The sequence below is a fragment of the Castor canadensis genome, chromosome 15, assembly GCF_047511655.1.
Source record: "Castor canadensis chromosome 15, mCasCan1.hap1v2, whole genome shotgun sequence".
Classification (NCBI taxonomy): Eukaryota; Metazoa; Chordata; class Mammalia; order Rodentia; family Castoridae; genus Castor; species Castor canadensis.
In genome coordinates this window covers 75,430,596-75,445,471 of record NC_133400.1, presented here as the reverse complement: position 1 = coordinate 75,445,471, position 14,876 = coordinate 75,430,596, and the positions used below count along the sequence as shown (strand labels likewise).

At 35.3% G+C, this 14,876-nt stretch overlaps 1 protein-coding gene across 17 annotated transcripts in view; it reads left to right on the top strand.

Moving 5' to 3' along the window:
- The window catches only part of Mllt10 (MLLT10 histone lysine methyltransferase DOT1L cofactor), a 161,783-nt gene that overhangs the window by 117,923 nt on the left and 28,984 nt on the right, over positions 1-14,876 (top strand). For 13 of the 17 annotated variants that reach the window (XM_074056537.1, XM_074056548.1, XM_074056545.1 and 10 more), the window contains one exon: positions 4,737-4,784. The exons of the other annotated variants lie outside the window; for them this stretch is intronic. In XM_074056537.1, the coding sequence (XP_073912638.1) occupies positions 4,737-4,784 (48 nt within the window). The remainder of the gene's footprint in view (positions 1-4,736; positions 4,785-14,876) is intronic. 17 annotated transcript variants of the gene reach the window in all.

Below are 14,876 nucleotides of genomic sequence, written 5' to 3'. Positions count from 1 at the left end.
ATATGTTAGCTGTGGGTTTCTCATAGATGCCCTTCATCAGGCTGAGGAAATTCGATTACTGACTTTTGATCAATTTGTTGATCAACTCTGAGGTCTACTCAGAGTTCCTATTTCTTCTTGTGTTTTGGTAGTTGTGTGTTTATCAGTATTTGGCCATTTTATCAGCATCACCTAATTGTTTGGCATAGAATTCTTCATCGTATTCTTGTAATCCTTTTCATTTAGGTAAAGATTGTAGTAATAACCCCTTTTTATTCTTGATTTTAGGTATTTACCAATCTTTCCTTTTTTTTAGATCATTCTAGCTGAAGGGTTTTCAGTTGAGTTGATCTTTTTTCAAAGGACTAACTTAAGATTTTCTTTCTCATCTTTTTCCTATTTTCTTTATATTTGCTCTAATGTTTATTATTTCCTATCTTCTACTTATATTGTTGAAATTTGTGCTGTTTTGCTTTAAAAGGGAAAACTAGGTTATTGATTTAAGATATTTATTTATTTTGAGATAGGGTGTTTTGTAGTTCAAGCCAACCTCAAACTCAGGATCTTCCTGTCTCAGTTTCTCGAATGCTTGAATTACAAGTGTACACCACAACAGTTGCCTGTGTATCTCTGTGATTTCTTTGCTTGCTCCTTGTTTTTTCCCTAGTATTTTTCACCTACAGTTTTACTTTTCATCCCATATATACTGCATTAGAGAACCTTGAAAATACAATTTCAACTGTCCCCTGTATTCATTAGCTTCCCCAAACTCATGCTTCCTGTTTAGGCTTTTCTCCTAAATACCAGGTTCATTTCCAAAAGCCGTTTTCATAAACTTCACTTCTTACCTTCCCACTCTAAGCCTGCTTCTTTTGTGATCCTTTTGTCTGTGTGTAAGCATTCACCTAAACCAGACTTTACTGTAGGAAGTTAACCGAACTCTCCCCTCTCATTTTCTTAGTTTTTTTTTTTTTTTTTTTTTAAGTTTTTTCCTATTTCTTTTTTTCCTTTTGGTGTTACTAGGGTGATTCATGATTGTTAGGTACGGACTTTACCAGTTGAGCCATGCTTCCAGCCTTTTGTGCTCTGATTATTTTGGAGATAGTGTCTCAATTTTTGCCCATGTTGGACTGGACTGTCATCCTATTTTATGCTTTCCTCCATAGCATGGATAACAGTCATGCACCACCACACCCAGCCTTTTTCTGTTGAGATGGGGATGGGGTTGGGGGTGGAGGAGGTCTCTCACTTCTTTTTTGCCTGGGTTGGCCTGGAACTACAGTCTTCCTGATATTAGTCTCCTGCATAGCTTGGAATGATAGGCATACACAACCTCACCCAGCTACTGGTTGAGATGGGGTCTCATTAACTTTTTGTCCAGCTTGTGTCAGAATGTGACCCTCCTGATTTTAGCCTTCCAAGTAGCTAGGATAGCTTGTGTGAGCCCCCAGCCCCCAACTTACCTTTTCTTTTCTTTTTTCCCTGATTAAACTTCCACTTCCTCTGCTTGCCTGCTTTCAGCATAATTTGTCACCTGAACTGTTTCAGCAGCCTCCTCATCTTCATTCCATTATGTAGACCCTTCTCTAGATAGGGGTAGACCAGAATTGATGATCTACGTCAAATACAAATAAGATGTCATATTATTTTAAAGAGTTTTTTTGGTACTTATGGGGTAGAAGTCTTAGTCCTTAGGATGGCTTATGAAGTTTTTCATAACCTGGTTCTTATCTGATTATTCAGTCTTCATCTGTTCTCTCTAACTTTATGCTGTATCAGTGAAAGCTACATATAATTTCCTAATAAGCTGAACTATTTCTGTAAAATGTGTGATTTAGATTTTGGTTGTTTCTGCTGGTGTGGCTTCCTAACTTTTTTGAATCTAGTAAAAGTAGTCTATAAAACTAAACACAGCTTTATATCCTGCAAAGTTTGTTTGTTTGTTTATTTATTTTTACTCATTTTGGTAGAATTATTAACACTCTGTTTTTAACACCGTAGTATTCTTTATACATAGTGTTCTAATATTTGTCCAGTCTGTTTTTCCTCCAGACAATTACTTGTTTCTCTGATACCTGTCTTAGATTTAGCTCACATTTTGAAACTTTAAGAAGTATTTCTTCCATTAGAAAGTTAAGACTCTGTCCTAGGAGAGACTGGATTATTGTCATCATTTATTTTCTAGCATCTGATGTATTATAAAATATCTCACATAAAATGAAATTTTATTCCTGCACTGAAACTTGTTCTGGGAAAAGTCAATGGAAGTATAAGAACCAAGGAATTATTATATATTAATACTCATTGACTTTTAAGTAGACATTGACTTTTAAGTAGGCATCATCATTTAATATTTCTCAGTAAGGATCTAGGATTCAATGGTAGTTACTCTTTTGGGTTTGTGTAAAATACTTCAGACACTTTGGAAATAGGTGTCTTTAGGTATTTTCAAAGCATAAATACAAAGAAAGCTACTTTTAGAAAAATAACATACTGATCTCAAAGATCAAATAGTCCTAGTGGGATAAATTCTGTATGATGAAGTTTCATATATTCTTGGCAATATGTTCATTTTGTTTGGAAATTAAGCTTTTTGCATTAGGCAGGCTTGTTTCAGTTTAGTAACTTAGTTCTTTGTGGCTCTTATAGAATTGTTTACATTTATTTGTCTTGACTTTTCTCACTTTTACCATAAGTTTGAAGTAGGATTAGAGGGGGTAGCTGAAGAATTTAAGTTGGGTGCCTGTGGCTCATGCCTATTATGCTAGCTATTCAGGAGGCTAAGATCGGGAGGATCAAGGTTCAAGGCCAGCAGGGGTAGATAGTTTGCAAGACCTCATCTCGAAAATAACCAGAGCAAAATGAACTGAAGGTATGACTTAAGCAGTAGAGCACCTGCTTTGCAAGTACAAAGCCCTGAGTCCTGAATTCAAACCTTAGTCCCACCAAAGTAAAAATAAATAAAGAAAGAAAAAGAACTTAAGGTTTATTTTCATAGGAGTATATTTTTAATTGAATTTTTGTGTTGTACATTAAAAATCCTTTTAATTATGACACAGTTTGTCATGGCTATATTAATTAAACAAGCCTCATTTATTTGATGGAGGAGGCAAAGTAATATTGACTAATTAATTCATATATACCTGCTATAGAATAAGGATATATGTGAATGCTTATTGATTTTTAGAAGTGAACAGTCTCTATCAAGAATATTATTCTCAGGATCACCAGGGTAATTTATAGGAATCTGGATTTTTTTTTTCTTTTTACATGTGTCATTTCTTACTTCTTTTAAAAAATTATTATTTTTATACTGGAGGCACATTGTGACATTTACAAAAGTTCTTAAAATATGTCATAGTTGAATTCACCCTCTCCATAATTCTCCTTTCCACTTTTCATTTCAAGAAATTATTAATTTTTGGCAGTCCTGGGATTTGAACTCAGAGCCTTGCACTTGCTAGGTAGGCACCCTACCTAACCATGTCCCCAGACCTCAAAAGAGCTTCTAAGTGAAGCTGGGTAATGGTGGCTCACACCGGTAATCCTAGCTACTCAGGAGGCAGAAATCAGGAGGACCATTGTTCAAAGCCAGCCCGTATAAACAGTTCATAAGATGCTATACTCCATCTTGGGATAAAAATCAAAAAAATCTTCACAAGAAAGGGCTGGTGGAGTGGCTTTAAGTGTAGGCCCTAAGTTCAAACTCCAGTACCACTTACAAAAAAAAAGCTTTAACTTGGTAGGAATCCAAGAAGACAGAAGAGTAATCCCCAGTCAATAACTGGTTTGTGTCATTTGAGGTTCACTGTGTATAATGAGATATTACTGGTGGGACTAGTTGTCACTGTAAACAATAAGAACTATGCTTACATAGTGTATCTATCTCCCATTCTTCCTTCTTTCCTTCCCTCCCTCCCTCCCGGTTTACATAGCATATTTCTTTATGCTTCTACAGTAAATTGTCGCTTCTCAGAATATAACAAATGCTACTAAGTTTGTTGTAATGTATACAAGTTTGTTCTGATGTATATAAATTGTGAATCACTTAGTAGAATAATGAAGGGGAAAAAAGAGTTATGCCTTGGGCATTGGGAGGAGTTACAAAGCACAGTGATAGCAGGTTGGAATCAGATCATAGATTTACCTGAAGGAAAGTAATCCCAGTCCTTAGAATGTTCTCTTGAATCAGAGAAGATAAGTTTGAGGGAGACAATAATACTTGATGAGACATTGTGAAACGATGGGCAAGGCTGTGATGAAGCCTGTGTAGGAAAGAATTTGGCCAATACTATACAGCCTTGGTAATAAATTTATAAGACATATACTGTAGATAAGGTAGACTTTCCATTTCAAAGAATCCAGACTACTTTGTCAATGTGGTTCCTTTAAGATAGGTTTCAGAGACAGTTAGATTACTAACATTTGGTTGGTGAGTCAGCCACTGGGAGAAAAAGTATTTTTTTTAGAATGCATGTTAATTGTTATAAAAAATGAATTTATGCATGTCTGGAAGTTTCTATTCAATGAGGAAAGTAATAGAAATTAATTAATTATGTTGTAATGCCGTTAATAATCTCTTTAGAGTATTGTTGGTGACTTTGGTGACTTTTTAAATTTACTTAGTTTTTTTTTTTTCACTTGTACTCTATTGATCACTCCCCCTCTCCCCCAATGTCTTAACTTCTCAGTCATGATAGTTTTTAGGAACTGGTGGTAAAAACAAGTCCAAAATTAAAAGTTTGTCTTTTCTTTAGACAGAGATGACAGTTCTACACTAACAAAGCAGGAACTTAAATTCATAGGTATGTACCAAATTCAAGCATGATTTTCCAGAGGTAATAATGTTAAATTAATCCTATGGTAGCTTGGAAACCTTTCCATATAAAGTAGAGATTTGTAGTTGCAAAAATGATGCCTGAAAGGATTTATCCACAATTTTGGATGGAAGGTGGGATGAACTATATTATTGACATTCTTGTTGTTACATTTGTTTGGATTTGTCATATTGTTTTAAGACAAAGATGGGTTTTAGAATTTCTAAAACTTCATTTGTAAGGGGTTATGTGCCTAGGTCTTTGATTATTAATTCTGCTTTCTGCGTTTGTGTTGAGGGAGGGAAGAATCTGAGACTAGTGGTATTATGTATAATAAGTCTCTAAATCTTTAATTTACCTCTCGAATACTTCTGGATTAGTTGGGAGTGAGCGCATGTGTTCTGAAATAGAAAATGCCAACTAATTATGCACCTGCCCTAGCCCTTTCCCCAAAGTCCTTAGTTTTCACATGGTGACAACACTGAACTTGCAGGCTGTGGGAATTGGCTATATGGAGCCTTCCTTATTAAGATTGTCTTAGCTTTTTCCATTTGACAAGTATTTATTAACTTCTTTCTAGAGGTAAGATCCTTGTTAGTTGCTTTGGAGAAATAAGTATGCACTGCATACAAGGAAGAGAAATGTGTATTAGTAGCAATTTTAAGAAATATAGCTTCTTTTATGATCTACAGTAAAAGGAGTTTAAAATTAGGGATAGTTACTTTCAACTGAAGAAATAAGATATTCAGAAGATATCTTATTTATATAATTTAACTACTTGGAGATGGAGTTCAGAGCCAGACTCTCAATCTCAGGTACACAAAATATCACATGCAGTCACAAAGAAGTACACACAGGCTGCGATAAGGGATAGTGACAGAGATAATGATATTTGACATGAAACATGAAAAACAGCAGCCTTAGCTTTTAGGCCAAGAAGGCAAAGACAGCTGATATTTAAGTTGGGGGAAAGATAGTAAATCCCGTTCTTTAGGAAGGCTCACCTGGTGATTGCATATAAAAAATGGAAAAGAGCTAATGCTAGAACAGAAAAATCAAATAAGTTTTTGTTACAATATAGTCAGGGGTCCTCAGTGAGGATAGTGGAAGCCAGACTGACTACCCAGGAAAACCTGATTGTAGTTGCGATTGATTTGAATGGTAGCTGGTGAGGAGAAGTGTTCATTTACTAAGAAGATATTTAGCATACAAATTAATAGAACTTGAGGGAATTATAGTTAATACATGTAGAGATCATAACAGAAACTTTGAAATTGGTCATGACTAAGAAAGAAATTGCATCAGGTATTTATTCATTTATATCTATCTGTCTGTCTGTCTATCTGTCAGGTTTCACTGTGTTTCCCAGGCCGGTTTTGAACTCCTGGGCTCAAGTTATACTCCTGCTTCAGCCTCACAAGCACTGAGACTGCAGGCATGCGCTACTGCTCCCTGTGGTATCAGGTGTATTTTAAAATAGGGAAGACTTAGACTGGAGCATGGCTCAAGTGGTAGAGTGCCTAGCAAGTGCGAGGCCCTGAGTTCAGTGAATAAAGAGTTGAAGTAAAGAACAGAATAAGTAGGATGAATAATACACTGCATGCAGCTAAGAAACAAAGTAATGGCAAATCAGATGAAGGAAGTCCTTCATGTGTTCATTTGTGTATAAAATACAATGGAAGATAGAAATAGAACCCAGATACATGAGCCCCAGCTAGTGAAAGAAATAAAAATGGAGGGGAGGAAATAAATGGAGAAGAGGGAATAATTCAAATAAATAATATTCCTTTATATATAGAATGAGGCAGACAAACAGAAATCTTAGATTGAAGTGGCCCATAGAGTGCCAAACAGAAAAGATTGAAGGAAAAAATCCTCACACAGACATTGTAGAAAAAATATTAGTGACACGAAGAGAATCCTAAATCATTGGATAATTAATACTGAACTGCCTCTTAGGGAGAGAGATATAAAAGGACTTAATAGAGAAAAGAGTGATTTTTGTCATAAGGAAATGTACATATGAAAAAACTAGACTTACAGAGGCATTTATTAGACTGGAGGTGTGGCTTTGTCAAGTGTGAAGCCCTGAGTTCAAGTCTTAATCCCACCAAACAAACAAGAACAACAAAAACAAGAGACATTTATCTAGGAATGTAAAGATAATGCTCATTTCTTGTAGCATCTTCTGGGTTTGTCAAATGATATTTAGGAAGTTTATGTATCAACTTGGAAATACATGTTATGTATTTCTACAACACTGTGTTAGTCTGCTTTTTGTCACTATAACAAATACTTGATATAATCAACTTACAAAAAAAAATGTCATTTGGTTCACAGTTCTAGAGGTTTCAGCCTATAACTGATTGGCTCTTTTGCTTTGGGGCCATTAGTAGGGTGGCACATTATGGCAAGAACACATTGCAGAGCAAACACTCTTACCTCATGGCTAGAAGGTCTAGGAGAGGAAGAAGAAGGGACTAGGGTGGGTTCCATTATTCCCCCTGAGGGCATACTCGCATTGACCTAAAGACCTCCTACTAGGCCCCACCTCTTACTGCCTCCCAATAGTGTCTCCCTGGGGAGCAAATCTCCCAAAGGACAATTAAGATTTAAACTACAGCAGGTACCAAACCCAGAACACCAAACTGTATGTATAGTATGCATAAAATAATATATACATGACAAAGCACACAACTTATCCATGGCTCTTGTTTTTATGGTGCTCAAATTCTAGTTGGAACATTCAGCCATGTACCAAGTAACTACAAAGTTATCATTGTAGGTATATTAAAATTAAGAGTTCCAAGGTAGTCTTCTTTTTGCCTCCATTTTCTAAAATTTCAGGGGGTCATTGCTTTTGTGTTTTTATTTAAAAAGAGAGGCAAATTGTTTTAATAGCAGCCATGTCTAATAAGATTATGTTCTCCATTTTAGTTGACATTTTCCCTTCAGTTTCCTTAAAGAAATAGCAAAAGAAAAAAAAAATCACTGTGCAGCAGCATTTCATGATGTTTCACTTTTGAGCTTATGATTGGTATTAATTTTGGAGTGTTTCATCTTAGTTGAAGTACTCTCCTTCATTAACTCCCATGTTTTTATGCTTCTTTTGAGATAAGTACTTCTAGAGGAAAAAGAATCACACTGTAGTACAAATTCGTGTCTTCATAGATTCATGATACTCACTTAAGTTTACTTTTTGCCAGGAGTGTTAACGTTTTTTTTTTTTTTTTTAAACTCCCTTCCTTTCCTATCCCCATACTCCCAGGAAAAATCTTCCTTGTCTTTCCAAAGCCAAATTTGAAAACCTGCTCGATGTTATCCATCCTCTTTTCCTTCCATTCAGTCCTGCTTGAAGTCAAAAGCTTGTCCTTAGATGTGCTCTGGATTTTATCTTTTTCTGCCTTCTTACAGATCATGCCATTTTAGTTTTCTCGCTTTTGCATCTAAACATACTCTATTGTCTATCTTCTTAAAACTATAGCACCAAACAACAGAACCCCCCAAAAAAACAATTCTTAAATTCTTTTATTCCTACATTCCTATTTGTGTGCCTACCCCTCCAACTTCTACCACTGCTTACTTATTTAAGAACATTTCTTAGTTTCTGTGACATGTCTAGTGTGACTTCACTGTTCTTGGGAATTCTTGTGCTTCCTGATAGAATTCATGCCTTTCATCATGTACATAATCTTAGCCTTTGCATTTATAGTATGGCTTCTCATTCTTTCCATTCTATCATATGGAATTTTTGTTAGACATGCTTTGGTGTGAGTTTTGTACTTCATGTCCCTTCATGTGTTTTATATTTTCCATTTCTTTATCTCTCTCTTCTAGATCCTGGGTAATTGCTTCACCTGACTATTGAGTAAAGAATTTTAGTGAACGTGTTTTTCAGTTCTTGAAATTCTTTGTGGTTCCTTTTTAAAAATAGCCCTTCTTTGGTTTTCTTCTTCCTCTCCCATTCCTCTCCCCCTCCCCCTTTTTAAAAATACATTTAAAAAAATTAGGATATATTCATTACATGGGGGGAGAGTCATGGTGACAATTCTAATTAGACTTATATTGTACATTAGTTACATTGCCCCCATCATCTTCCCCTCACTCTCTCCCCTTCCCACTTAGAGCAATTGCAAGAGGTTTCTTTGCCCTATTTCATACAAGTATATGAAGTCCATCAACCATATACCCTCACCGTAATCTCCTCCATTCACCCTCCCACCTCTTACTAGTACCCCCCCACATACTGTACCTATTTTACAGTTCTGTTTTTCATTATTAATATTTAAGTTGATGTTGAAAGGGGCATCTTGGTGTATGCCCACTGGAGGTATACTTGGTCCATTCAACCCCTTCGATTACTCTTTCTTATCTTTTTACCTCCCGCCTCCCATTTTTCAACAGTGTTTAGTACACATCCTTATATCTCCCTTCTCTTTTAAAAATCTTAGACTATTTTCTACCAACTATATCAACCATAAACCTTCCATCATGTAGGAAATGTACATTTCTATTTTGTAGCATACAATTATAATCTCAGAACCATTTTGTGTATCATATACATCCTAAAATTAACCTATATTGGCTCAAATACGTGAACAGGGAAAAGCATAGTGGGGTAGGCAATATTGCAAACAAATGTTGGAACATTCTTGGTCAAGTATGTATGTGTTTGTGGTCCCCCCTTAGTTTATCAGGAAAATATTCCAGTATTAATTCTTCCCCCAACTATGTAGTACAGTACCTCCTATCTGCTACATACTCTCTTAAGCTTTCTTTGTGAAGGAGACAATATGGCGCATGAACTAAACAACACTTAAGATGATTCTTACAGAATGAATGTTTACAAGGGGTTGAGTGTTTACTGGCTCAAAACAACGTCATGCAGACAGAACAATCAAAATCAGATTTTCATTAATTTTTCTGGCTTGTTGCCATAAGCTAACTAAATACGTACTTCATGAGAAGTTTCTCCTTGTTTTTTTTTTTAATTTATTTTTATTATTGTTGTACTGAGGGTACATTGTGACATTAACAAAAATTCTTACAATATATCATAATTGAATTCATCCCCTTCATCATTCTTTATCTCAAGATAAACTATTGAATAGTTATCATCGGGTCTCATTTTTCCATTTACCTACATGTGTATATAATATTTCCAGCATATTCAGCCTTTCTTTTCTTATATTCTCCACCCTCCCATAGGTAACCCCCCCCCCCAAGACAGGACCTGTTTTGCCTTCCTGTTTTCTGTTTTTGTAAAATAAAAAAAATATGACATGTTTGTTTAAGAGAGCTATACACGGTGTTTGATTGTGACATTTCTATGAATATATATGTATTATAACCTGAATTGGTTCATCCTTTTTTTGTTTTTTATGCTCGTTTCTTCCATTTTCATTTATAATCACTTCCTGTTCTAAGAGAGACAGATTTTTTTTTTCTGCAGAAGATCTTTTTTCCTGAGCAGAGTAAAGTTCTGAGGACTCCCTTTTCAAACAACTGTGTGCTTTCTTACTTTCTAGAGCTTTTTTCCTCCCAAATGATGAAGATTGAATCCAGCACCTTGTGCATGGTAGGCATGCACTCTAACCCGAGCTACATTCCCATCCCTCCTTTCTCTTCCTTCCTTCCTCTCTCCCCTCTCTTCTCCTTCCCCTCCCCTCCTTATTAGCATATATTAATTTACACAGGGATTTCATTTTGATAGTTCCACACAAGCATATAATGTACTCTGATCAAAATTGCCCCTCTATTGCTCTTTCCCATACTTTCTTACTTTCTGGCACTGCAAATACATTAGTTTAATATTAATGCCATGGCAAGTTACCATAAATTAAGCAGCTTAAAACAATACATCTTTTCTTTTTTTATTTTCTGTTACTTTTCTGCTGCATCTCTCTTGCTTTTTCTTCTGCCATGTCTGACATTGATTCCTCTACCATTTTCTTTTCTTAAAGGTTTACATGATTATCGTGGGTCCTATTTCAAGGTCAGATATTGAAGGCTCCTCTTTTTTTAATGAGAAGGGTTGTTCCCTTTGTCATTAGGTTTTTAGTCAGATCAACTGTCCATTGCAGTGCTTGTGTTCAAGTAACCAGATTCATCTTTTTACATGTTAGTCTATAGAAGGGCATAAGTTTTCATCTCATTTGTGGAATTAGTCTTCTAAAAGCTGTTTCATTTCTACCTATTCTCCTTTCAGTCCAATATGCTACATAACAGTCAGAAGGATTATCTTTTAAAAAGTCATGCTGTTTACATTTGTTGTCTTATTAATTCTAGAATAAATTCTAAGCACCTCTACATTGCTGACAAGGTTCTGTGAGATTTGCTTCTTCCTCCTCTCCAACCTTGCTTTCTACCACTCTCTCCACTGTGCATTAGGTGTACTACCGACTTGGTATTTCATCATTGAAAGGTTTTATAAGTAAGGTTCCATTTATTTATTTGTCTGGTTAACACCTATTTAACCTTTAGATCTTGGCTTATATTGTATAGCACTTCTTTTAGACAGGTCTTTCTTCCTAATTTTTCACTGTCATAGAACCGTTTTCTCTTCTATCATAGTATGTGTTGGAACTTATATTCATGTAGTTTAATGTTTCCCTTCCCAATTAAATTGTAAATTCCTGGAGAGCAGAGATTTTATCTTGTTTGTTTTTTTCCATATTTTACTCCCTGCTCCTCGCAAATTGCCATTTCTTAGTAGCTACTTACTATTTGTTTGCAGTGTGGTTGGAGAGATACAGGGATAGATAGGTTGATGGATAAATGAATGTGGATCAGTATGTCATTTCCATTCTTTCTGTCATTTTGCATTTTTCTGTTCTCTATCCCAAACACATGCAATTTAGAGTATTTTCTTAGAGCTAGTAGGTTATAGAATTTAGTTCTACTTAACTCAATGAATGTTAATTTGATTTGATTTGAAAAGTATACTACTTGTAAAAGATGGAAATAGAAGTTAAATAGAAAGCAGATACAAGAACAATTTTAAGAGCAGCAATTTTCTTGTGAAGAATGATCTAGAAGTCTTAGTAAAGTGTCCATGCTGTATCAGTCATACCTGAATTGTAAAGGATATGAAAAAATCAGTGATCTTCATTTAAAAAGAAAGATGTAGGATTTTAAGCTACTTGCTTGGAATTTTAATTTGTTGTATTTTGTAGCAGAAACTGGAGTGCCACATACAGTTTCAAAGGGTGATCACTAGATTGCATGTGTAGCTGTGACACTTTCTATTTGAGTATATATTAATGTGCTATCAAAACAAGTTATTTTTCAGGATTGAAGGTCCTCAGTCACCACAGTTTTGCTTTTCAATATGATATTTTCATGATACATTACTGCATATGGTCATAGCAATTGCAACTTTCAAAGTGTAATAGTGGCATTAAACGACTTGACATGTACTTGAGTTGACTTACATATAAATTTTTGATTAGAGCTTAAAATACCAAAATAACTATAGCTACTACCATTTTATTGAAATTCACTGTGGGATAAGCATTGCTAAAACCTTTATAAATAGATATTCTCAAATTCAGTAGCTATTATTTTTGTTTTCTAGATAATAATATGGAGGCTCAGAAACAGTAAATAATTTTGATTAAGATTACATAGTTGGAAAAATCAGAATTTGGACTTAATTTTGTCTCAAAAGTTTGTGTTTAAAAAAAAAAGTTTGTGCTGTTCTAATTATAATGTGCCTCCACCTAACTTTTTCATTTTAAAAGTTGGAGACTGCACGTAGAGTAGGTTTTTCTCCCTCACAATTACTGGGTAATGAGTGTTTTATCTTTTTAAGATACTTTGAAAAAAATGCAAGTGTTTCTGTAGCTCTTCACCTGAATCTTCCTCTGAAGTACATTTCCTGTGTGTCCTATGTACCCATATTTCTCTACTGTATTTTAGTAGCTTATCAACACTGATTACTACTGCTTGAGGGTGTTTAGGCAGAATTCTTTTCTTTTTCTTTTTTCACGGTCTTCAGTATCTTTTTGTAATAGAAAACAGTTATATATTGAATGAGCTATTGGAATAATCAACTTTTTAAAAGTAGATATTTTTCTCAGATAGGTTATGTGCCTGTCTTTGGAGTGTAAGTTTTATGAATATTTAATGTCATTAACATGCTGTCTCTTTTCTGTCCTGCCCAACCAAACTTTTATTAAGAGTCATCTTGTCAAGATTTATTGCCACATTTAGTAATGTGGCAATAAAAAAAAGTCCTTTTCTAGACTTAGTTTAAATGACCTGTAGATTAGTTTGACCTTTTCCTTTTAATTTCTTTTTACTGGTTTCTAATATATCTTCATTTTCTAAGTTTGTCTTTTGTGCTCTTACTTTTGTCAGTCCTTTAAATGGTACTGTTCCTGAAGGTTTAATCTTTGGTCCTCTTCTCTCTCTCTCTCTCTCTCTCTCTCTCTCTCTCTCACTCTCACTCTCACTCTCTCTCTCTCTCTGGGGGGACTGGGGTTTGAACTCAAGGCTTTTGTGCTTGCAAAGCTGTGGCTCTACCATTTGATCCACACCTTCAGTCCATTTTGCTTTGGTTATTTTGGAGATGAGGGCTTGCAGACTATTTTGCCTGGGTTGGCCTTAGATAGTCCCGATCTCAGCCTCCCAAGTAACTAGGATTACAGGTGTGAGCCACTGGTACCTGGGAGGTCCTCTTCTCTTGATCATGCTGAAAATTCCCTTGGGTGGTATCATTTTTGTTCCTTGGCTATGTCCAGTTTCCATATCAGAAGTGGTAAATTAAATACTTACAGGAACCAGGTGGGTAACATAGTGAGTGATAAAACAAGTGACATAGTGAAGCACAATGGGAACTGATTGGTTAAGTATCTATGTCCTTTCCAAAGCTCCAGCCAAATTGCTGCTGTCTCAGAATGTAATAGCTAGTGTGATAGGTGTTCAGTTTCTCAAGAGAAGTTAGAAATTTAGACTTTTTAATGTGGAATTTCCACATTCCTAAATAGGAGCAATTAGTTAAAAAATTTAGCCAAAATATAGGCCAACACAAAGTCTTTTTGAGTTTGCAAGTTTACTTACTCTAACTTGCTTCTGAGTTTGAGATTTCTGTCTCCGGACCTGTTTTTTTGTTTGTTTGTTCATTTTGTTTTCCTTTTTTGCTTTTCCCTGAGTTTAAGGCTCATCCCATTGGATTCAGTACTTTGGGCATCCTGCATCCTATAGGACTTGGAAAGGCTATAATGGAAGTGATTTCTATTATAATGTCAGACAAGGAGTTTGAATCCTGATTCTGCCATCTCTTAGATAACCAAGCAAATTACTTTATTTCTTCTGTTTGCTTATATGTAAAAGGACAGTAATATTTACCATATTGAGCTATTACCAAGCACAGTTACCTGCACATGGAAATCAAATACTGATAGCTCTCAACTGTGATTCCTGTTTCCATGAGTGCTATCACCATTATCACTTACTGGTACTTAAGAGTCATTGTGGACTGTTGGCTCATTTTTATTTTTCAGATCTAATTAGTCATCACGTCCCTTGAACTTGGCCTTTTTCCTGTCTCTGAACTGCCGTTACCTTGGATTACTCTCTACTTTTGTTCCCCAGTAGTAGTGCAGCAGCATTTCACAATGTTCTCTCAGCCTACTGCCCTCGGTTTATGTTTTGCTTAATTACCAATGTGATCACACAGGTTTTGCTTAAAACCCTTCAGGTGTCTCTAAACTTGAACATTTTAGCTTTTAATGCTCTTGATTTGGTCCCTGATCTTCTTGTGTAAAGTATATAGATGGTACTTATAAGTTCTTAGAATTTGCCTTGCTTTTTCTGTCTCATGTTTCTTTCTGAGACCACCCTTCTCCTCAGTTTTGCAGTGCCTTCAGAAATTAGCTTCAAAGCCACTATTTCTTCCAGAAATGCATTTTTCTTTTTTCTGCTAAGTTTTTAGCAGAGACCACATAGCTTGAATAATGATATCCAAGCTTACAATAATGTCCAGTAAACAGTGAGTTCTTAAATATTTGCAGAATGAATAGATATTTTTCCTAAAGAAATTGTGGATATAAAAAGGATCTAGGAGCCTAAATTATA